Below are 23774 nucleotides of genomic sequence, written 5' to 3'. Positions count from 1 at the left end.
TTCACTTCCTTTTGCCATCCTTATCCCTAGAATACTATACAGTAACTTTAACTACTAAAGATATAAGGGATTTGCTACCTGAACAAATTCTACATGCATTATGTTGTCAAAAGCAGAGATTGCTGTGAGTGTAGATGTACCAATTTACAAAAAAGGTGATGTTAAGTGATCTTTGTTTCCAATTTAAGATTGGAAACAAAGATCAAAGTTTATAGCTTGTAGTAATGAAGGGATAAATTCTTGTCACCTTTTGAGATGGAGAAGGATCTTATTTGCTTCTGAAAAGACTTATTTCCATACTATAAAGGAAGTGATTTAAATAAGTTTTGACTATCCGTTGTTCTTCATGTTACTTATGTATAAGACTACTTATTGCCTGTAAAATCTAAAACTAGTGGCCCTTCTGGAAGGACCTAAGACATGTTACGGGATGATAAATACTTACAACATCCCTGTGAGACAAGATTGAATTTATACCTCTGTTACGGGCAGATAAATTTTAGTAGGATATATGCTTTGGCTCACGTAGCAAGGAAACAGCCATGGAGATGCTAAGCTTTTCTCCATCAGCACGTTTGCTATGTCCGCCCTGAGTAAAATGGCATAGCTACCTTGTCAGTTCACTAACAAAACATGAAAAACTCGCACCAGTGAGCCTTGTTTGACCATCATTTTGCAAATGTGGTACTAACACACAACTCTTCCGTTCTTCATCCCCTGTGTTTCCTCTGGTTGAACCAATTCAGCGTTTCAACCCAAACATGCAGACAGCTCCTGTCAAACTGAAACCTTTGTGTCTTCCAGTTCAGCAAATATGTTGCTGGCGCTGTGCTGCGCATATCCATGCGATTCTTTGCACGTATATGCTTTTTTTTTTTTGATCAAATTGAAAATAACTTTGGAACAAGAAGTCTCTCCCAGGTTTCCTCCTAATCTTGGCAGAAACCTTTATATTTAGGTATGAATGTGACTAAAATACGCACACATATTTAGCATTGCGTATTTTAGTATTAAATGCCTATTTCTGAAAGCAGCCATTTCTTTGTTTAATGTTTTGCAAATACCTTTTTGACATTAGAGTATTTCCCCTTGCAAATTCTATTTATTTCTAAATTAGAATGCTAGCAGTGACACGTAAGCAAATACAGATTCTTTATAACTCACTAAATTTACTCCTCAGAATTTACTATTATGTATAGTTCTTTCTAAGACTGAAGCTTTGCTTCCCTTTCTCCTGGCTCCTGAGGACCACTGATAATTTCTTATTTGTGTTCTAATACTGAGGAATTCCAGAAAAAAAAAAAAAAGAAATCCATGAATAGACATCATACTTGTGAGTGAAGGTTCGACTTTGTTAAAATTATTTGGATGTTACTTAATGCTTTTTCTCCCACATTTGCTCCTGAAAAGAAACGGGATGCCCAGGGTACCTTGAGTTTACATAATTAAGAGTTAAAGCTTTATGCTTTAACCTTCTTTATTTTCAATGCTTTTATAATATCTGTTCTTGCAAAAGAAAATGTGTACCTTATTTTACTGTGAGTGTTGTTTCAAGTCTTCTTGAAAACTAAACTTTAGATATACAGCTTATTTTCACCAGTGCACTGTCAGAGCAAATTATGTCCTCCTTGTGAATGTGGGTTTGGGTTTTTTTCTGTTCACTTAAGAATATTTTGGAATGTGAACATGGAGGGACCTAGTGGAAATAAAGGTCACAGAAAACTCATCTCTTAATTATTGTGTGATATTTGTAATAACAAAACAGGAATTAGTAGGAAAAAAGACGAGATAACACGCTGTGCAGCACTTAGCTTTCCATGTGCTGCTGATGTTGTTCCCTGTTATCACTTCATCAGCATCCAACAGCCAACACATAATTTAGGCTGGAAAGAGTGTTTGATGGTCATCTCCTCTGTCTGCCTGCTCAAAGCTTTTGCTAGCCCGTCTCTGCTCCCGGCCCGGTGAGGGATTATTGCTGAGCTCAACCTGCCCAAGAGTGATCGCTGTGGTGGCATCAAATTGTCGAGGGGATTTTGTACTCTCATAGCTTCTCTTTTGAAAGGAGTTGGCATTAAAGAGGACGGGGATGAAGGAAAAGAAGTCCTGTGATGCCCTCAATTTATGGTCATATATATATATATATATAGTATTTACACCGGGAAACATTCTGGCAGATACTATAAGACATATAAAACCTTATCTGTCTGTTTTTCATTGGCTACTGTAGTTGTCAGTCTGCATTTAATGGAATTGTTTTTTCCAAGGGCAATGAAGGCTTACCTTTAAAAGTAGAATCCAAGTGACAAATTGCAGACAATTTGGGGCACGAGATCACTAGGATTCCTTATCTAAATTGTTTGCATGTCAGATCTCCTTTACAGCACTGAATAATTTGGATAAATGACCCTTCAATTGGTAATTGAATTTCCTTAACAACAGTTGGGCAATGGTACATAAAAAGTAATAAAAGCCTTTAGCAGTGCCCTTTCCTGGAGCTTGTCACAGTCTCTACCTCTGATAGTGGATGACACTTATTACTCAAGTCATATTTCCTTAAAAGCTGTGGCTTTGAGTTGTGTCTAAAATTATAGTTTCTCCTTTAAGTGAATTGTACAGCAGTAAAATCATACCTTTTTTTTATTAATAGTAGAAAATTTTACAGGCTACTCTTTTTCCTCAAAATATATGCTCTAAAATTAAGGTTACTATTAGAAATTTAGTTTCCTAATATTTATATACTGAGAGATCAATTAATTTAATTGTCAGTAATTTAACTTTTCTGACATCAGAAAAGTTAATTCTGGATTGTTTGTGTGAGAACCGCACAACTTCTATAGCGATGCATACGTTGTCTGAAGCTCATATGGGACCAAAATCATCTCTGGCAATACTGGGATTTTTGCCGACCTAAGAATTTGAGATTTGGCCTTTAAAATGCAAGCATTGTGTAATATAGAAACATACAAATGGAGAGTAAATAGTAATTTATAGCTAATTTATTTCTTTAGTGAAATGAAAGAAACCCCTCTCTCTGTGATTGGTACAGCTAGAAGAATTCAAAATCTACCTTTAAAATAGTCTGGTTGTACCGGTGTCTTGCAGAAAAAAATCATTTAAAATCATTTAAAGAACAGATATCACCCAAAGAAGCCAAATCTTCCAATATATCATCCATATTGCTTGAACACTTGATTTTTTTTTTTATTTTTTTTTTTGGCTTACTAAAAGATTACTAGTACTTGAGTAGAACCTATTAAACTCTCATACACACAGCTTTTTAGAGGCATAAAACTTTAATTTGTTGAAGTAGTCTCAGAAATACTTTTCATATTAACTCATTCTCTTTGTAAGTTGAGACAAGAGCAATACCCTGAGATTTAACTGTTTATTTTTATTCCTCATCAATCTTCCCTATATCTATATATTTTTTTGATCTATAAAAAGCCTTGTGATGCTGCAGAGAGCATAATGCTTGTTTAAAAACAATTCATAGGCCAAATACCTGTAATTATTGGTACAGGTAATGGTATGATGATAGCGATTTGGGAATTCTGACTGCTTGGTTGTCCGGGATAGCAAAGATCTTGTGCTTTTACAACACCATACACGAGACCTCATTTTATCACACAAAATATCTAAAATCTCTCAGTCTTAGGTGCTTATTTGCTTTCTCTTAACAAGTCCAATCTGTCTGTTTTGACTCGCCAAGAATATAAATTCTCCAGGCTGGGTAATTCTCCCACTGTTTTTATGTTTGAAAAATAGTGCACTAGAATACCTCCAGAAACTGTAATTAATTAATAAGCGATAGACGTTTGCTCAAGGCTGCCAGAAGTTGTTTGGCTCCTTGCCATCTGTAACCTGAAACGCACTGTTCAATCTGCCCCCGTAATAAACAGGGTTAAATCCTCATTGTAGTTGGCACTAGCAGGACTTTCCACCTCCTTTTGACTATATTGGAAAATTGATTCAGATATGAGCAAGCCACTCCATCTTGAATAAGAATACAATAAAATAAACGCATTAGATATATTAGTTTCCTCGTGCATCTTTGTCTTCAGTGCCTGAGTTCTGTATGTTATTTCATTTCCGAGAGATTTATTAGGAGCCATTATACTTGCAAAGTACTTGGTGGATTTCTGAGCGCTACGAAGGAAACAATTGTGCTAGATCAGAGAAATCAAAGCCTTCCTGTTGCAGGAAAGTACCTAGAACGCTTACGGATTTAAGATTGAAAAACTCAAAAAATGCTGTTTATCAAAATATAAACACAATACAATTTTTTAAAAATAAGGATGTTTCAGCAACTTCTTAAATTCAAATCTCAGCAAAGCAAGTATTATCTAGATAAAAAGTGACCTTCTTCCTTTGAGGGCAGTGTAATTTTGATATTGTTGATAAATAAAGGGTAGGCTTATTAAAACAGCATTAAATATCACAAGTTTCCTTAATTAGATGATGTCAAAGTCTAGGTTGATTCTTTTTGAAAATAGTGTTGCCTTCGGAGCTGTAGTAAAGACTGCTGTGAATAACCATTCACTGGAGGTATTTGACAAAGGCTTTTATAACACATATTGTTTTTATCAATTTTAATGTATTTTAAGAAGGTAATTCTGTACTTGGAGAACAACTGATTGTACCTGCCTCTGAATGTGTGAAGCTGTAACAATTCCCCGAGAAACGTCATTGCTGGGAACAGTGTTCTTAGGGTTGGCATTAAAATGTCAGTGCGCCAACTGTTCAGAAAGCTGCTGAGTTTCATGATACAAATATTGCCAACTTCCAAGTCAATTAGGTAAGCCAAATATGCTCTTTTTGTCCCCATTGGCTTCTAAGCTTCACCAGGAATAGCTAGATAAACGTGTCTCCCATTTTAGTAATTCATGTATTTATCTTGTTGCTCTCTAGGATCCTCTAGGATACATCAGAGCTTTCAAAATGACTGCTTTGTAGTCAACTCTTAAATCCTTATATAAATATCTGTAAATGCACAGAAGCATTTGCTTGATTTTTCTCCCCCCCTCCCCCAAAAAAGCTGAACGTTTGAAATTTCCAATTGTTTTCGAAGGAGGTATGTGCATATATGCACAGATGGTGTTTTTAGGAGCCTGATTTTTCTGCCCAAACTTCTAACGAGTGCAGTCTTGCACAGAAAGTAGCTCTGTTTTTTGTGCAGTTATTTTTTTGGAAAAAACGTGCATGCAGTACGGTACGGCTAACAACGGCAAGATTGGGCTCTGGTTTTTAAATAATAGTAACTTCCCTGTTCTTTCTTGAAAACATAACGCATCCCTTTAGTGCTTAATGTTTGCTTGCCTGGGACCAACAGGTGTGGCAAACACCTCAGAGCTTCGATGCCAGTCTGTCAATGGTACGGAGACATCAGTAAACTTTTGTGAAGGGAATCGGAGTGAATGAAGTAAAAATTTTTGGACACCGTCAGAAGATGATCTGGCTTCCGAGGCTTGGGAGTCTGCATGCAACTGTGCAGTCCCCTCTAAATCAAAACCTGAGGTGCTGCCCTGACTTCCAGGGTATGAACCCCATATTGAATTTAGCACAGGGCAGTCTTCCTCTGGAGGCGTATGCGAGTGATACATATGAACAGCACTGTTTATAAACCCTCTCAATCCTTCTGAGGCTTTTGTGAAATCGTATAGTATCTTTGCTTCACCAATCGTTACATAGAACAGGACTGAATTTCAGCAGAACAACAACAAGCTTTTTAATTTTATTTTTTTAACTAGCTGCCTTCCATTTAATTGATTTGTGAATTAATTTCCTCCCACTGAAACTGTAGTAATATCTTAGGCTTTTTATACGTTCTCTAAGTGTACTTTGGTATCAAATTTTGAAACGTGGAACAGATAAGAGAATATAATCGGTGCACTGATATATGTATTTCTTTCTAACCCAAGTTTTTAATACATTTTAGGTGTTGCTTTTTTTCTTGCTAAGAGTTAACATATAAATAGTTGCAAATGCAAATCTTCGCTCTGTTTTTGCGTGACTTCTCATTCCAGTGGTTTTCTTTGAAGCAGCACTCATAAATATTCTTTAATAGATGACAATATCCTTGAAGAGCAAATGCATTCTCAAAGTGTTGTAAATGTCAAAGGAAGGATGGAGGTAAAAATTATCTCTGAAATTAATATTTCTACCAGAAAATTCCTCAGTGGGAGAGAAGCTTGCAAAGAGCAGTGGTAGCACATAGATACCCGTGCTGATTCAAGAACTGATCTTTAAGATCTGATGCACATTGAGGTTTGTGGAAGGTTTTTCTCTATAGCTGTGAAGGAACTGAAGCTCCATTTCCCTGTGAGCTTCCCTTTCCAGCCTTGGCTTGAGTCTTTAATCACAAACTCAGTTTTTCATGAACATGTTTTTTGATCGTTCTCTGTCCAAGTGAAGCCCACAGACTTACCCTTCTGCTTCCTCCATCCGTATGCTTAAGGGAGCAACGCAGATGTTGTAGATAAAGGAATATACGAGGAGAGTAATCTATTAATTGTGCCGGTGTTCTTAAGTATAGGATAATGTTCTAGTTACTCCACAAATTGCGGCGTCTTTAGTGTTTTATACAAATTGATCAAAGCAGATCATCAAATTACCAACATATTTTTGGTCACTACCAAAAAAACCTATGCATGTATTAGAGAGTAATATTCTGCATCAGGATACTTGTTATCTGCGAATAAAAGTGTTCTGGAAAGGCTTTGAATATTGGTTGGGGAGAGACGGTGAAATGGTTAGACGGTGAGGACTGAAAATCAGTGAGCTTCAATATACTGGAGAGAGGTCAGAGAAGCTGAGGAAAGTTTGCAACGCTGAAGAAAGACCGGAGTACTGGATTAAATTGGTGATAAGTGGAAATCTGGGTAAGCAGACGGGACGAATCGGATTGCCGGATGTCTCTTACTCTAAGTTTCTTTTGTGTTATGTTACAGAGGTAGAAAGGAATATCAAACTTAGGTGGACTGATGAGTAACAATTCAATTTGTAGCTAAGAACATACAGAAATTGTAGAGGAGATTTTTATATCAGAATATGGTACTTTGTCAAATCTTTCTCAAGAAAGACCCTGTTGATACTGTTTTGTTTTGGTGGTTTTTGTTTTGTTTTGTTTTTTTTTATTATGGGAGACTGAAAAAAGAATACTTTGATAGGTTATCGGTATAAAGGTTTATCACATCCCATAGCAGGTCTCTGAGGAACACTAAAATCAAGAACAGGTAGCAAGTCCCTGAGGCTTTACCAAATGGGAATTTTCTCTTCAGCTGTTAAATGTTTCACTTTAATTTGGGATTAACTGCATAGTTTATATCTTGAGAGACATTCTGAGTATTAATTTCATTTTCTGGCTTTATATACTTCCCCTAAAATATGGGAATATTTGTACTATGAGAGAGACAAACATATTAGAAGGCAGCTGAATATTGAAGGCATCTGTTCTTCTCAGTAGGAATAGGATTCTGAGGGAATAGGATGATCTAATTGAGCTAATATAAATTGTGAACTATGACAGATTCATTTAAAAGAAATGGGATTCTAACTTGAAATGCTCAGGAAACAAAGTTTTGGACCTGCAATATTAAACTGATAGTTGCATGAATATTTATCTCGTCTTATCTTTACATCAGCTGTTTCTTGTAACATTGTGTTCAGAGACTCGGCTTAGGAGTCTGTGTCCAATATGTCTTTGCTTGTCATCTTCTGCCTACTCCTTGGTTTCCTCCCGTGAGTTTGTCACAGGCTGGAATGTAATTTTACAAAGATTACAGTAAGCATTCTTGCTTAGTTTTCAGCTTCTCCTCAATTTTGGAAAGAAATATAAGACCTGCTAGACTGCTATATGCTTAAATAAAATTGTCTTTTTTGCAGTTCAGAAAAATGAAACTCAAGTAAGAACGCTTTGAACAGCATAAGTGTCTTTCCTTCTCTGCAGGATAGACTGAATAGGATAAAGCACAATAAGATATAAGATGAAGCTGTTCCTTTCATAGCAATCCGCTCTGTCTTCTTTGATGGACTTCTTGCTCCCTTTTGCACCCGATTATTAAATGCTACAACTAGTATAGGTGAAGTGAGCACTTCTGTGTATTCATGGCTGTCTCCCAAGACTTGGAATTTTATTCTGTATTCATCACAGCCTTTTAATCATTGCTGAGTCTTTTGTTGATTGTTTTTTCCCCATGTGCTGCTTTGGCATGTGGAAAGGTAAAATTGAAAAATCACAGGGATTTTTTACATATCTATTTTATGCAATTTCAACAATTGATGTTTGCCCTAAACTTCAATTCTGTTCTTATGAAGCAGGCCTGATCTCTCGCATAACACGCTTAGGAAGTAATTCTGGGGTCAATTACGATATATCGTCAGTTATGATACTCTGCTACAGTAGCTTGTGACCGCACTGTCATGTAACAGGAAACACTACTTCCTCTTATAGAGCCTTCCGTGCTCTTAATGTGCAATTTTTCTTCATATAAACTCTCTTAAAAAGAAAAGGGTGGGAGCAGGGAGAAAAGCTGATGTGATTATCTCGTATAGCAAAATACAGGTCCATATCATGGATAAAGTACTCCCTCTGTTTGCTGCAGATCCCGGTGCTTTCACTTCTGGCCGCAGGCTTTCAGCCAAAACCTGAATGGGGAGGAGAACAGCAGAAGAGAATGGTCTCCTCCGGCCTCTCTTTCGCTACGGGTCTGGGGCTGAACTCGGAGGTGGTGATGAGAAGGGTTGGGAGAGGGGTAGGGAGGACTCCACCTAAATTCAGCAGCAAGGAGCAAGATTCAACTGCACAGTGGTAATAGCAAATTGGTCTGGAACAAGCCACACCAGCTTTGGTTTGGTTGAAGAAATCCAAGCCATCCTTAGCACAATCAAGAGTGGATATCCCAGAAAGTCCTTTCCAGCTTCTAATTTATTTTTTCTGGACTCAAATGCCAGGATTTCTGTCTCCACAACTCAAGGCTTCAGTCTCTGCTTGTATTTACAAACAGTTATGGGGCTGATGGTCTAATAATTGTTGGGATTTTGGAGGAAATAATCTCAATAACAGCTATGTTCTTGGTGTAATATGCTTAAAGATTGGGCCCTTCTCTTTAGTTACAGCATGAGGAGAAGGTGATGGTGGTGGTTGTTTTTATTTCCCCACGAGCTTCCGCATGACGTTGACAAGTGTTTCAGTTCTGTGCCTCGGAGGCAGCCGGCCGCGCGCGCAGTGGTTTGTGGTTGAGAGTTGAGATCAAGAGCAAACAAGCACTGCTTCAGACCTCCAGAAGCTCAGATTGAGTTGATGCTGTTTTTAAGGGCAAATAACGCAATAAAGACTAATAATTTGCAACCAGTAGTGGAATTGCATCATGATGGCAATCAGAACCTTTTCCAGAGAAAACTGACGTTTCTGAAGCTCTGTGCAGTGGCTGTTCCAGCCATACTTTTCTGGTTGGCACGTCTGTTCTCAGTGTGATCCTGAAGCTCTGTCACATCACCCTCAAAGTTAGAAACCTATCACCTTACCTTTCCTGGTTAGTAGGATGTCACTTCCAGTTTGATACTGTTGCATGTAGTCCTAAGGGCAAAGGGGAAAAACAAAACAAAACACCCCAAACACACACAAAAAACCCTAAACACCCCCCCAAAAAAAACCCCAACTTGTCAAGTGTTTTTAATTCCATAACTCACTTCTGTATTCAGCTCTACAGATAGAGTGAAAATATTTTTTTTTATGATTACCTTTTGTGTGTCATTCTACCATGAAATTTGCAAAGTGAATTATCAAAAAAAAAAAAAAAAAAAAAAAAAAAAGGCAGGAGGTAACTTAGGGTCTCTTCTTCAAATTGATAAAGGAAGCCAATTCCCAAGGAGCCAGTAAGACAAGTACTCATATTGCATCTTTTTAAGGTCATCTTTTCATCTTTTTAAAAGATGGGAAGCTGTTTAAACGCCAGAATGGAAGGAAAATCTAGCTATTCCATATATAAAGGAAAGAAAAATGCATTTTAGTTTTACAGACTTGATGGGCCTTCCAAATTGCAAGAGTGACAATAAAAATTTGTCTTGTCAAGCCATTTTTAAAGCATTATCCTGATGTGCACTTTCTGATAGCGGAGACTGTACGTATATTTCTAGGCAAACTATTTCAGGGTGTGGGCTTTTTTTTTTTTTTTTACCAGCCTCAGACATATAGTCCCAGCCATTTTAAAGATCACATTTTATGCACTGTGGATTATTCACGCAATCCTGGGGTTCACAGAAGTGTTTGTTGCTAGAATTAGAGTTCCCAGATTCTGTGGATGTTTACGAGAACCAATAATCATGGCTAGACTTTGACCTCCTTCCCCAGCCTTAAATGCAGATTAGAGCAAGTTTTTCACATATAGAGCAAATAAAATCTCTAGGAAAACACTGAGGGTTCAGTGTTGCTTTCTAAAGGGTTCTTAACTTTTTTTGGTTGGAAAACTGTCTCTGCCTTAATTATTTGATTGTGTGCGCTCTTCTTTTTTTTGTAGCATTTTTGTTACAACTTTTATCATCTATTTTAAAAGATCTGAATTTTCACCACCGAAACGTCTGTGCCATTTAAAATGGATAACATTGCTGATACCCTTCAAACCCAAGGGAAGTGACAGGAGGCATTTTTGCACTTGGTTTAAGCTAACAAAAGAGGATCATTAAAATTTGATCACCTGCTTTTTAAATAAAGCACTGGTGGAAAAGGGAAAAAAAAAATGGTTTGCCAAGAGCAATTCTAGTTTAAATATTAGATGGGCATAACTATGGAATAGATTATCTATTAAAGGACCAGACAAAGATGCTTTCTCTTTTGACTCCTCTTTGGAGAAGTCAATGAAGCCTGGACACGTCAAGAGAAGTAAACTAGCTCTGTGGTGCAAGGAGTGGGAATCATTCTGGAAGAGAAACCAGGACAGGAGGTTCAGGATGGGCCTGGCCCAGTAATTTACCCTGAAACTAAGGAGTGATGTAGAAACTGTGTGTTCCCCACATTCAGATACTTTAACTACTTCAGACATAGGAATGTATTGCATGATTTAAAGTAAAAATGAGTTTACTTCTTGCAGTCTCTGTGAACAAGTACGTGTGCTCCAGTGGCCGACGTGAACTGCAAGTTCAGAGTGGGTGCGGTTCTGGAAAATAGTTTTTACACTGCTGAGCAAGTTCGGAAATTGGCACTGCCCCTGAACAACGAACGTGGTCAGACCATGAGGACACCCTTCTGTAAAAAGCCACTGAAAGGAAAGCAAACTGCAAACAGATTCTTGTGGTAGGAGAATGTGGTATGCGTGAAATCTTGCCATGGACAAGAGAGGGAACGTGACACGTATCTATGCCTGTTCCATATGTTTACAGAGCCAAAAGTTTATTTTTACCTTATTTAAAATATTAATAGTATGAACAGAATAGAAAAAAGTTGTTATTCCAATTGCAATAATATTAACAGCTCATGTTGATATGAGCTCTCCTATTGCAACACATTCATGACTGGAGACCTTCAGGAGTAATTTCACTAGGGTATTCTCCTTCCCTAGGGAGTATCGTCATCTTCCCTGAGACTGGAGGATGTTTTGAAATAAGGTGTCCCCTTGTTGGTACTATTCTACTTTTATAAATCATTTTCAAGGCAGAACGCCACACAAGCCAGTCTTGTGGGTTTTGGTGGGTTTTTCCCCCCGCCTTGGATTGTGTGTTTAAAAATGTAATGTTCCTGGGAAAGCCAAAGCAATATATTGTTTAGAAACATTAATATTAAAAAAGTGAGGAAATCCTATGGGTGTGTTCAGGTAAATGTTTTGCCTTCAGAGAAAATCAGCTGGTTAAACTATCTATCGTGCGTTTATCTCCATCCTCTATTTTTTTCTGTTTCACTGCGCGGAAAACAATAGAGGTAAGCTATTAAAATGTGACCAACCTGAATTTATCTCTGAAGACACCATATGGGGGAGTCTGGCTAATGATAATATAAAATAGCGTAGGGTAAAATGTGATTACTGAATCAAAAGCAACTTGAAGTTAAGGAGGTGGAATTACCTAGTTTAATCAAGAGACAAGAATGAAAACTGTACAACATGCCATAAATGCTTTATTGGCCAAAACTGGTAAGGGCATATTTGCAATTAAGATGCTTATACCTGACAAGTTACCTGTGAATTGGAAACTGGAGAGATGATTTTTTTTTTTTTTTCCCAGTCTTGTTCCTTGGACATAAGATAACTCTAATAGAATTTTTTTTTTGACTGAAGAGCTTATCTCTTCCATTTTTAATACAGTTTCTGCAGTAGAGGTAGCTGCCCTATTCTGATAGGGAAAAGTTTGAAATCATAATTTATGTAATATAAAACATGATTTCTAGTTGGTTACTGAAGTTCTGTATCCAGGCACACAGCTGGTATGAACTAAGACATTTCTGCAGGGCTTAAATAGTATGGGGTGAATATGAATATTAATTCTGTATAAGACCTTAAAAGTTCACCATCGTTCTAGTATTTAGGAGCCGTTTTCTTCTAGTAGTACGTTTTCTCCTCCCAATTAGAGAAACAAGTTGTGGGATTCCCCTGTATCTCCATGTTCCTGGGCATCAGTGCTGACTATGTAATACATAATTTTGTGTGTGTATTATATAAAAACTATTGTTCTTTGTACTGACCTATAGAGATGGGAGGAGAAATGCTCATTACCAGCCTTGCAATTACCTTCCTGTTCTAGGCTTCTGAGTTGGAAATTTTATTTACAGCCAACTAATGAAATCTTCCTTTGCTCGCCTAGACCGTATACAGGTTATCATCATTATCGTTGACTTGTAACTTTATAATAGCCGCATTCATAATAAGAACTATTGCGCTTCCCCAGGCCAGTTGGAAAATGATTTGGATTTATGTGTAAGGCCTTTATTTGATCAGATCTTTTAGATGCTGTTGTCACAAAGACTGCAGTGCTTTCATCCTCAACTTTTACGGTTTCCTGAGGTCTTAAGCACATGGTCCCAAGTACTTGCACTGCCATTGAGTGTTCCCAGCTTTTGCTAATGCCCGTAGGTCACATGTGAGATTGAATTCCCTGGTTGCTCCATTCCCCTGCTTTTAATCTCCAAGCTTTACTTTGATTCTGCCTCGTTCCGTCCCCGGTCCTTGGGGACTGATTTAAAGCAGTATTAGAAAGACAGACGAGGGAGGCTTGCCTGAAGCCGCAGGTAGTTGTGGCCATACTTGGAGAAGTGGTGGTATATATAGTTGCAAAACAATGTGCGGTAGGAGTTAGGAAGACAAATGATGACACTGCAGCAATACTGAATAAGACCATCAAAATCTACCAGCTGTACGTAGTATGCAACTTCAAGACCATAATGCAGACTCGGATGTTTCCTTTACAGTGCCAGCAATGCTAGATGGGTATGCTGCTCTCCGATTTATATCCTTGATCATCACCGTTTCTTCTCTGAAGCGCACGGTGGGTAGCTTCTGCAGGCTTTATCCGTAGCATGAAACCAAGATGAATTTCCAGTTGACCAGAGATGATCATGAAATGATTTTTGGAATGTGTTTTTAATTTGCCTGGAATGAAAATAGCTGTGCAGAGTAGAAAAATTGTAATTTAGTTCAGAGTGGTAGAGTTTTGAGCTCATATAACCCTTTCTTATTTCCCATGAGCAAGGTTCAGGTCGGGTTTATCAGACCATAGATATGATCAGATGAATTCTAAATCTTTTTAAAGTGATTTTTTTTTTCTATTTGTCAGAGTTAAATTTTGCATACTTTGGGAGAGCTAATCACCTGTATTATGTGGGAGGAAGATCTATGGGCCAGTATTACAGTCCCAACCCTTCTGGAAAGTCTGGAGAAGACAAGTAACTGCTTGTGTTCCCCAAAGGACATTACTGAATGATCCCACGGGAACGCTGACAGACTATTTTTCTTCCCAATATCTGCAGGACCCTGCTAGGAGGGAAGAGGCAGTTACTAGAGGCCTAGCAGTGTGGTAACTTAACTTGCTCTCAACAGTGGTACAGCTGTTTCAAAATTACTTCAACCACGATGTAGGCTTTGAAGAACTGCTGGGGCTGTAGCATGCATCTTCTGTCTTTCTCCTCCCTGATATAGTAGCTGCAGCATATTCGCCCAAATGCCAGATTAAAGGATTTGCACCTTGAAATCTTGATTTTTAGTTTAATCGGGGCATTAAGACACATCTGCAACCTCTACAGCGTCCACAATTTTTGGGGCTAGCAAAAAGCGCCAGAGGAAAGAAAATCCCTGAAAACTGTAAAGAAGCCCTTGACTGAGAAGATGAAATGTAAGTTTTGAGCCATTTATGGGAAATCCTATGGGCAAGAAGGTTCTCACAGATGACTGAATAAATTATTGAAGCTACCAAATCAAAACTCTTTAGACCGTATGTTTATTTTCTATAAATATTATACATACTTATGTGTTGCTACATATATATTCTCATGAATATATTTACTTACTGGCCCAAGCTGTACATACGCATTTATTATGCTTACAGAATTCTCGTAGCTGATTTGCTGCAGTGACTATTCTGTTGTCTTAAGAATGCTGCATACGCAGTATGCATAAATAAAAGATGTTTGTACCCAATTTCTGATACATTAACATGTTATAGAAGAAAAATGTATCTGTTGGGGTCCAAAACCAAGCTTTTCAATATTCTTATTACGTGTGGACGTGATATGGACATGCTTTAGTTAAATCCCCAAAGATCTATGGAACCTACAGAGTATTAAGTCTGTGCTTTCTATAGCAGTGAAGTTGATTCCTTCTGATTTTTTTTTTTTCTGTTCAGCTTTCTCTTCCATTAAATACAGATGTAAATATGTGCAGAATCTAATACAACTAAAATAAGTTATAATAACTCCAGATATTCCTTCCACAGAGGAGAGAGATTTGGAGTTAATAAACTCTTTTGTCTTGGAGGCAAAACGCAAATTTCTTATAAATGTGGTGTGTGAAACCAAGACAGGAGTCCAAACTATATATTAGTATGCTTCATTTTTTTTTTTATGTACTTATTTGTGAATACTCAGCATTGGTTTATTTTGTAAGTTGGAGGATATGACCGTAATATGCAAAACAGGATCTGTATAATAAGCAAGGAAAGATTTTTAGTGTTCTGCAGAAAGATTATTGCTAACACTGCCCATGCAGGTTTTATAGCTAGCTTTGCATACAGATATTCAATTTATATTGAACACTAAAAGATAGTCCTGTAGCTTCTGCAGTGAGAATTTTACAGTGCACGCACAGAACTTAACGTGCAACATGAAAACTGCATTATGGCATTCTGTGTTTCAGCAGGTGAGTCCCAGTCCTGTTCATTCTCCAGTGCAAACCGCAGGCTGGCTGTGGAAGGTCAGGCTGGGAAGTCGCTCGTGTTTGATACTGCAACATTCCGGAGAGATGAATATTTAATTAGGCAAGTGAGGACCGTGTGGGAGGTTGAGGCAGCCGTAGCTCCTAGTTGACTGTCTGCAGTATCATCTTAAGAGTGTTGTGTGAAAATGAATCCTCGGGGTAAGCTTCAAGGACATAGAGTAAGCAAAAAAAAAAGGCATTCTGACAGAGCAGCTCGTTACAGGGAAGTTAGAAATAATAGAGACAAATGTTTTAAGTGTTTTTGTTACACTGGTCAAAGGTTTTATGTTCTGGTGGGCTAAGCCACCGTGTTTTAGTAAGCTCCGTAAACGTAACAGAAAATTAAGTTTGAACCTATAGAGTCTGGAACTATAACAGCGATGAAAGTAACTTATTTTATGCAAGTATGAGCTATTAGAATGGAGCACCTGTATAATTTGTTGATATTATGCAAACAGCGTGAGGTAGCAGTCATTCCTCCATAGCCCTATTTTAAGCACAGCAATAGAGCTGTTTGATTTTGAGGATATTATTCCTAGCGAGCTTTCAGGAGAAGTTAAAAACTATAGACAAAAGCAGGAAGGCTGTATTAATTTTCAGTGGCATAGGCCAGAATAAAGATTTCTTATTATTTTGTGTTCCGCATTAAGAAATATTGCATGCAGTTTGGATAAGTAACGGTTGGGATACCAGAAAAAGGTTTTATTGTGTTATGAAGGGTTTTAAAAAAAATAATTTAAAACCATAAGTAAGTCTCTTCATAACCAGGGACCTTGGCAGTCCCCTCACTACCTGTCCTGGGCTCTGTGGAAGTTACTATTTCCACACAAGACAGAACAAGATCATGTCCGCATGCCGTGTAGACGTCCATTTTAATATGGAGTGGATGAAGCCAGAACAGTTTTGTGTTCCTTGCTGTCGCTGTAACACTCAGGACAGACAGCAACGAGCAATAACCATTTTAAACTAAGTACGCTTAGCCAACACATTACTAGTAATCAGGTAGGAAGGAAACATATCTGCATCTTTGCTTCCCCAGCTCACATTCGGGCATATAACCATATCTGATTTGTGTTAATATCCAAGACTAAATCTGGGTGAATGAGGTGCCCGAGAATCTTTGTTGCTATTCACTGGCTGTGGCTAAAAGTGGTGGCTGATATTTTCATAGAAATGGTGAATAATTTGGAATTAGTTCTGAAGTTTCCCATGACTTCTGTTGATGAAGGACTCTAATCCTGCTGCATCCACTTTAGACTAATGGTGGCCAACTCCGGACACCTTGGTACACAGTACTGTCAAGAAATAAAAGTCCAGAGAAAAGCTATTAAAACATATACATTAGGGTCCTTCTAAATCACAATCCCTGACTTCAATGACAGACAAGGAGCAACTGGAAGGAAAGCTGATGATGGTCATCTACTTGTGGCAGCTGTTTATTATGCTGATCGTAAACATCTCGCTGTTACCTTGTGTTCACCCATCTGTTTGTTTCTACCCATCTGTCATTTCTTGCCACGTGCTTAGGTTGTAAACATCACCCCTGTTCTTTGAAATAAGGAGTTACAAATCCTCTGATAAACATGTTCAGTTGTGGAATTCATCATTTGCTTTAGGAACAAAAGCCCTCACAAGCCTCTGGAGTCAACAGCGAGGAAACTCTGCGTACACGGGTCTTCAGTAGTCCTGGTTGACTTCCTGCAGTCACCCTTTCTGATGACGTTGAAGCGTCTAATTTAGTTGATTTTGTTATTGTTACAAGACTTCAATATGCTCTTAGGCAATAGCACAGGCTAGTTCAGGAGGAAATTTTGTTCTTTGAAGTTGGAAGAATGTTTAAATAACATGCACAAATGAAAGTATACAAGGCGCATTGTCTCAAAGAAGCCAAACAACTTGTGCTTTTTATACATCACTTCAACTTGAGTTGCCTTTTTTGTTACCAGACAAGCAAAGTTATATCTGGTGTGCACTGTCATCCTTGTTTCAGGGGTTCTTTCTTCTCATCAAATATTTGTGATGGCTTTTTTTTTTTTCTCCTTAAGCCATTATACTGCGCTTTTTGCAAGTTGAGTCTTTGCCATTGTTACTTAATATGACAACGGCCACATTAATTTCTTCTTCAGTACTGTAAGGGATGGGCTTACTTTATTTTTTTATTAAATATAATCTGTGTTTAGCAACTCTGTCTCTCTCAAAGAGAAACTATAATGCTAGGTAATTCAGCATTATTTGTTATTTTGTGCCAGGCCATCACAACGCTCCGTTCTGAGACAGGCAGTGCATTTGGGGTTAAGGTTTGTGTGGTGTTTTTTTGTTTTTTTTTTTTTGGTTTTTTTTGGGGAATATTAGACTTGATTGTCCCAAATCCCAAAACCTGATCTAAAAGAGGTTTTTTCCATACTTACTTTAAAATATGTTTTCATCTTGCTGTTAACTGATTTCTACTTTGGGTTTGATTATTTTGTTTTATAGTGAAATACTATTTTTACACAGGAACAAGGAGAGAAATACTGATTACGTACCTGCTAATACTGACCAGCTCTTAACTACAAGATTTGTATAGTTTTGCCTTTTGTAACACAGGACTAAAACTACATCAGTGTATACCCCTGAATATGAATAAGGTTAGGGTGCAGTTCGGTTGCCAAGACATAGGCCTGGGGCATAGAGCAGTGGTGCTGAGGCCCTAATTGAAGTTTTAAAAATGCATGTGGAATTGCATCTATGGATTTAGTAGAACTGAATTTCATAAATTGACGTTTTTGCACTTTTTTTTCTTGCCATGGTGATAAAGCTTTTTTACGTTTTTCTTGAAGCTTTGTTTAGAATCCCTCAAAGGAAGAAAATATTTTATTATTATCAATTAATTTGTCCTAACAGCTCCATAGTACACTTTACATTCAGGGAAACTTTTCTATTTTGGTTTTAAACTGGACTGCTGTTGTGACGATCTTTTTAAAAAAACAATAACATGTTTCTGCCTTAATCGCTTAATGCCTTCCAGGTACTTCAAAACAAAATAATTTTGTGGTTTATATTATTCTGGGAGCCTGTCAGCTGGACTAACTAAAAGAATTTTGAAAATCCAGGAGTTTACAAACAACATTTACTTTTTCCTTCCATTTACTTTTCCTAATATATGAAAAATGCTTTTGTTTTGTGTGCGTTTTATTCCTTTTCCATTGTACATAAATAGTGGCTTTTAAACGCTGGTTTCTATGTACCTGATTTCAAAGTCAGAACTTATAGGAATTGAACCAAGTCCCTCTGGCATTAACAGGAATTTGCTTTCTCTTTTTTTTTAGTGGGTTTTAGTTCAGGTCTATAGATTATGAATTATTAGGTGTGGACATAGCTTATAGATATAAAAAGTATTTATATACTTCAGTGAAAAGAGACTGTTTCTGACTGAGGACTTTAGTGTCCCATCGAATAAAAAAAAAAAAGTATATTACCAATATATAGAAGTTGATATTCTTCATCTGTCCTTCATATTATTTCACTATAACATACTTGCCAACAAAACCATGGTGGGATTTTTTTACAGTTTTCCATTCTAATTTTCCCGTCTACTTTTCCCTGATCTGCTTTTTTGATTTGGGGTGAGCAAGTTTAGTCCAAAGATTAGTCAGCCTTTCTGCTAAGCAGAGAAATACTGAGAGCTAGATTCGGATCCAATTCTATCCGAATACTGCACTGTTTGTTAAAAGCCTCTTGGTGAAACTGGTCAGAAACCTTTCACGAGCTTTCTTAGGTAGCATTTACTGCTATTGCTGTATTGAAGTGTAAAAGGTTTAGGAAAAAGTGTCAGAACTGATGTGGCTTTGTTTTTAGGGGGGAGGAGGAACCAACAACAAACCACGGTGTTGGTGATACATGCTTATTTAAGGCTGTAGAAAAACAGTATTTCAGTTCATTTTGAAGTAACGCTGCCAGTGAAATTTGTATAAAGCAATTAAAAATGTCAAAGGATTAAGAAGTTCAAGGACTCTAGCTGAGATCTATTTGCACTGGCTTCTTCTGTCCTCTTCTAAAGAAGAGATACTTAAACCAGAAGTGTGTATCTCTTTACTTCTACCAGCTATTTAAGGAATTTCTTTTTCAGACACCAAAGACATTTAGTAATTGGTAAGGCAGACGGCGATCTCCAATGCCTCAGAATTTGTTGGAGTTTGGTTTTGTTTTAGTGTTTTTTTTGGTTTTGTTGGTTTGCTTTGGGTTTGGTTTTTTTTTTTTGTTGTTGTTGTTTGGGGTTTTTTTTATCACTCTTCTTGGCAATGTTTTCTGTGTTTTTTCAAAAAACTAGTTACTGCTTAAGCTGTAGGAAGTGGTGTAAACATGAATATTGAAATTTGCCCAGTTCCTTCTCAGGCTAAACCCTTCGCTGGGCTAAACTGGCGGCTGCTGAGACCTATTTAATTTTGTTTTTTTCCATTAACTGTGTAGCCTCACTGGAAGCATAAGACAGCATGCTTGCGTTTTAGATAGCAGACGCAGAAACTATGTCATCTAACTGCAACTTTGATAATGCTTTGATGTATTGTGTCTGTAATGTATTTAGCTCCGCTCAGTGCGTAATATAAAGAACAGCTTGAAGATGTGCATTTGTGTTTATTATAATTTTTTAAAGGCATTCACCAAAATGTTTTATGGTCAATGCTGTCATTAAAATTAGATCAGACAGTGATTTTCTTCTGTTAAGCTTTTCCTTAATGGGTTCTTTGTCTTCTTTTAACTGTATTAGGCATTACATATTGCATCACCATCTAATGCAATAGAGTCGTTCTCCGCGTGTATATAGTACAGGGAAGAACTCAAAGGGAAATTAAAACATATTCCTTGGGTTCTTTGGCCCCTATACGGGTGGGGGGAGGGACGGGACACACGTAAAGACTTCAGCAGATCATTTTTATTAACAGAGGAAACACTTCTCACGCGAGATGGAAAATAACGACTTTATCAGGGAACGGCGAGGCGTGCACGTAGCTTCCTAAATGGACTTTCTTGGAGAGATGCTAACTGTGGCCCCGGTACCCGTGCCAGGGCCGGCTGCCCGCCTGTCCCGCGGGAGGGAGCGGCACCGCAGGGGGGAGCTCCCCGCGCAGGGCCACCGCTCGCCGCGCAGGGGCCACCGCTGGGCGTCCTCTTGCCCTCGTTCCTCCTCCGCAGCGCTCCAGCGCCCCGGGGGCTTCCCACGGCCTCCGGCAGAGCTCCCTCCAGCCCCCCGCTCGCCCTCTCTCATTGCTGCCGGCGGGGCGCGGGCGAGGCAGCCCTCCGCGCCGACCGTGGGCAGCGCCACGCAGTACCCGCCACCGGGGGACGCGTTTTAGCTCTCGGGGGTTTTGTTGTTGGGTTTGGGGTGGTTTTTGGGTGGGTTTCTTCCCCCTCCCCTCAGCAAAACCGAAACCGAGGAGCGCCGGTTCACGCCGCGGGACCCAGCTGGGGGGGGGATGCCGTATGTGCTGCGTGGGGCGGGCAGCCGGCCCCGCCCCGCCCCGCCCTGCCCCGCCCCGCCGGGCTACGCGCCCGCGGAGCCGCCCGCGGAGCCGCGGCTGCCGGCGCGTGCGGCGGTGGCTGCGGCGTGGCGTGGCGTGGCGTGGCAGCGGCCGCAGCCCGCCCTGCGCGGGGGGCGCCTTCTGCCGGCGGCACCCCGGGGTGAAAGGGGGGGTGTGCGTGTGCGTGGGGGGGGGTGTGCGTGGAGTTCGCTCGGGCCGTGAGGAGGGGGCGCGGAGAGTTGGCAGGCGGGGAAGCGCCCCAGAAGTTTGCGGGCAGGAGCTGCCTCTCTCCGTGGGCACCGTCTTCGTCTGCGGGCTCCTCGCGGAGGAATAACCTACCGCGCCGCTTAAGATGAGTGGCTGTAGGAAGCGGTGTAAGCGTGAAATATTGAAATTTGCCCAGTACCTTCTCAGGCTAATCACAGGTTCTCTTCACACAGGTAATGGCTCTTTCTCTTTTGTAGTCGGGGCTGCGCAGCGCGGTGACAAGGGAATTGCCGAGGGTTAACGTGGTGGTGGCATTGTTCTGTGTTATTACTTCTTTCCTCGTGTAAATAATAATAATAAAAAAAAAAGAAATCTGTGAACTGTTTTGTGGCTCAGCATAATAAAACCAGAATATATACTCTTATGCTATAGTGCTTAGACAGCCTAACGCTCTTCTGAGCATTGACACACCTGAATCCGAAGGGGAGTGCGAGTGTACGTGATTTCACCCGTCCACCTGTGCACATTAAAGGTGATGCAGAGTGCCCACACGATGGCCATAAAGAATGAATCTCATGCTTTCTATTTGCACTGTTTCTTGAACTGGTTTACTTTGACAAGCAGACTACGTTCCTTTTCTCAGAGGCTTGGTTGTGCTTAGCTTAAGATGGAAACAAACTGCAAACTGTCGATATGATATTATAGGATCTTGCTGCAAACTTTAAATAACACTTGTGCTTTTTGCCCTTAAAGAATTTGAAACACAAACGGCTGTCAGCTTTATTTAGGTATTTTTTTTTTTCTGCAACCTTGGACAAATTGTACAGTACTAGATAAGGTTTCTAAGCTAGACTGAACAAACAGTATAGTTTTCTTCTTAGTGCTTTGGAAATTATACTTTTCTCACAATTCAGTATTTTCTACGGCTATTCCCAACAGCTGACAAGTATGATAGTTTATATGATGTCATTCTGTATTTATAAAATATAATTGTCTTTCTAGACTTCAATTTTTGTTTCCTTAGAAAAATCATCAAGCAGAGGTGCAAGTCCAGCATCAGCAGATGATAACCAATTATACAAGCATGATTATTGAGAATTTAAAGCCATTCATTTTACTACAAGTATTCTGAAAGTTTCTGCTGATGTGGTTGGTTTGTGTTGTTTGTTTCTGGGTTTTTTTTTTTTTTTCCGTTTAGGCACTGATGGAAAGATTTGAGAGCAAAGTTGACTCTTCAGTAGTAACTTAAAGTATTGATGCATGCAATTTATCAGATTTGGCGTTATAATGCTATAAAGATTATGGCATAAACATTGGCAGAGAATACTTTATAGGATGCTCGTAACTTGTCAAAATCTGATACAGCTTTTTTGGAACTTTGAGTGACTGGTAACGCAGAATTTCCCTGATTTTATTTTCTGCACTATTCCTAGTCTATCGTGGTGTCTCTTTTGTGAATTGTATCAATTCAGATTTTCTGAAAATGCTGGTTTCTTGCTCCTGTGGGTTGCTATGGAAATTAAATAATATACGATGCAAGAAGAAAGCTATGTTAAAGGTGAACACCAATACTCCTTTTTCACAAAGTCATGCCAGCTTTTCCTTTCCTATCTAGCAAATGATGCACGCTACGTTATTTTTCAGACTGACGTTTGTGCTGCAAGCTTTCTCAGCTCAAAATTCAAAACCATTTTCAAGGATTGTTGGGGATACCGATTCTTATGTTACTAGTAAAAGAAGTTCTTTCATTTATATTTAAGCAGCACGTTATCAATGCTAAATTACTGGAAAGCCAAGGAGAGTGGTACAAAGTATGTTTCCTTAAAGGAAACAAGTGAGCAAAAAAACCCACCCCTCTTGGGAACTCTTCAGAATTGAGACACTCGCTAGGAAATTTTGAGTTCATTTTTACTACAGGCAACAGTATCTTACTACTGTTATTAGGTTAATAGACTTCATCTTGTTCAAATGATGTAGCAAGTAAGATCAATATAATGTGATAATAACTGAACTGCTAAGAGAGGTAGAGCTCCACTGTTCAGTTCTTGCGTCGCCCGGTCTTGTGACAGCTGAGGTTAATGACTATACCAGGTACTGTTCCCCTTGCAAAATCTAATGCATGATTCATTATGTTGATAATTAGTCGAGAACTAATGAAGATGAATGAGGAAGCCCGGTTGAAAGTGTTAGAAAGTTACACTTTAATTTGTATATTAAAGATACTGCTGTTTCTCTCTTGAGCATTCAGGGTAGCCATCGGAAACAAAAAAGTGTGCCTATTTGGTTTTTTACAAGCAGGCAATCTGCTCGCTCAGCTGACCAATTACTTTCAAAACGTGGATGTTTACTAAAGAGCACAGTGGTGAAGACAATTTAACTTCCTTCTTGATACAATTTGGCCCCTGGTTTCTTTTTCAGGTATTGTTTAAATTATACTTAATAAGTTGGAACTACACATTGTTGAAAGCACATGCACTGGACCTAATCTGTTGCTCCTTTCTGCATGAGTAGGCACGTTGAATGTATACTTGGTCTCCATCAATATAGACTGGTGAAAGCTCTGCTGCAGTTGGTGTGACTACACTGACGAGAAAACAAGAGAAAGTCAGCTGGGAGGGAGACTGGGGTTACTGGCTGTAGGCCCAGCTAGGAAGTCGCTGTTGATTACCCGTTTCATAAC

The 23774-nt window shown here is 38.9% G+C and overlaps 1 protein-coding gene across 4 annotated transcripts in view; it reads left to right on the top strand.

The window, feature by feature from the left end:
- KCNIP4 (potassium voltage-gated channel interacting protein 4) overlaps positions 1 to 23774 on the top strand; it is a gene marked incomplete at both ends in the record, with an annotated part of 462294 nt that overhangs the window by 89133 nt on the left and 349387 nt on the right. Inside the window, one exon of one of the 4 annotated variants that reach the window (XM_082482844.1) lies at positions 21240 to 21327. The exons of the other annotated variants lie outside the window; for them this stretch is intronic. Within the exon in view, the coding sequence (XP_082338970.1) occupies positions 21240 to 21327 (88 nt within the window). Of the gene's footprint in view, positions 1 to 21239; positions 21328 to 23774 lie in introns of those variants that run through there. 4 annotated transcript variants of the gene reach the window in all.

This window comes from Vanellus vanellus, assembly GCF_965231255.1.
Source record: "Vanellus vanellus genome assembly, chromosome: 4".
In the NCBI taxonomy this organism is placed as follows: Eukaryota; Metazoa; Chordata; class Aves; order Charadriiformes; family Charadriidae; genus Vanellus; species Vanellus vanellus.
Note: the sequence above shows the minus strand (reverse complement) of the source record. Positions and strands in the feature narration are given on the sequence as shown.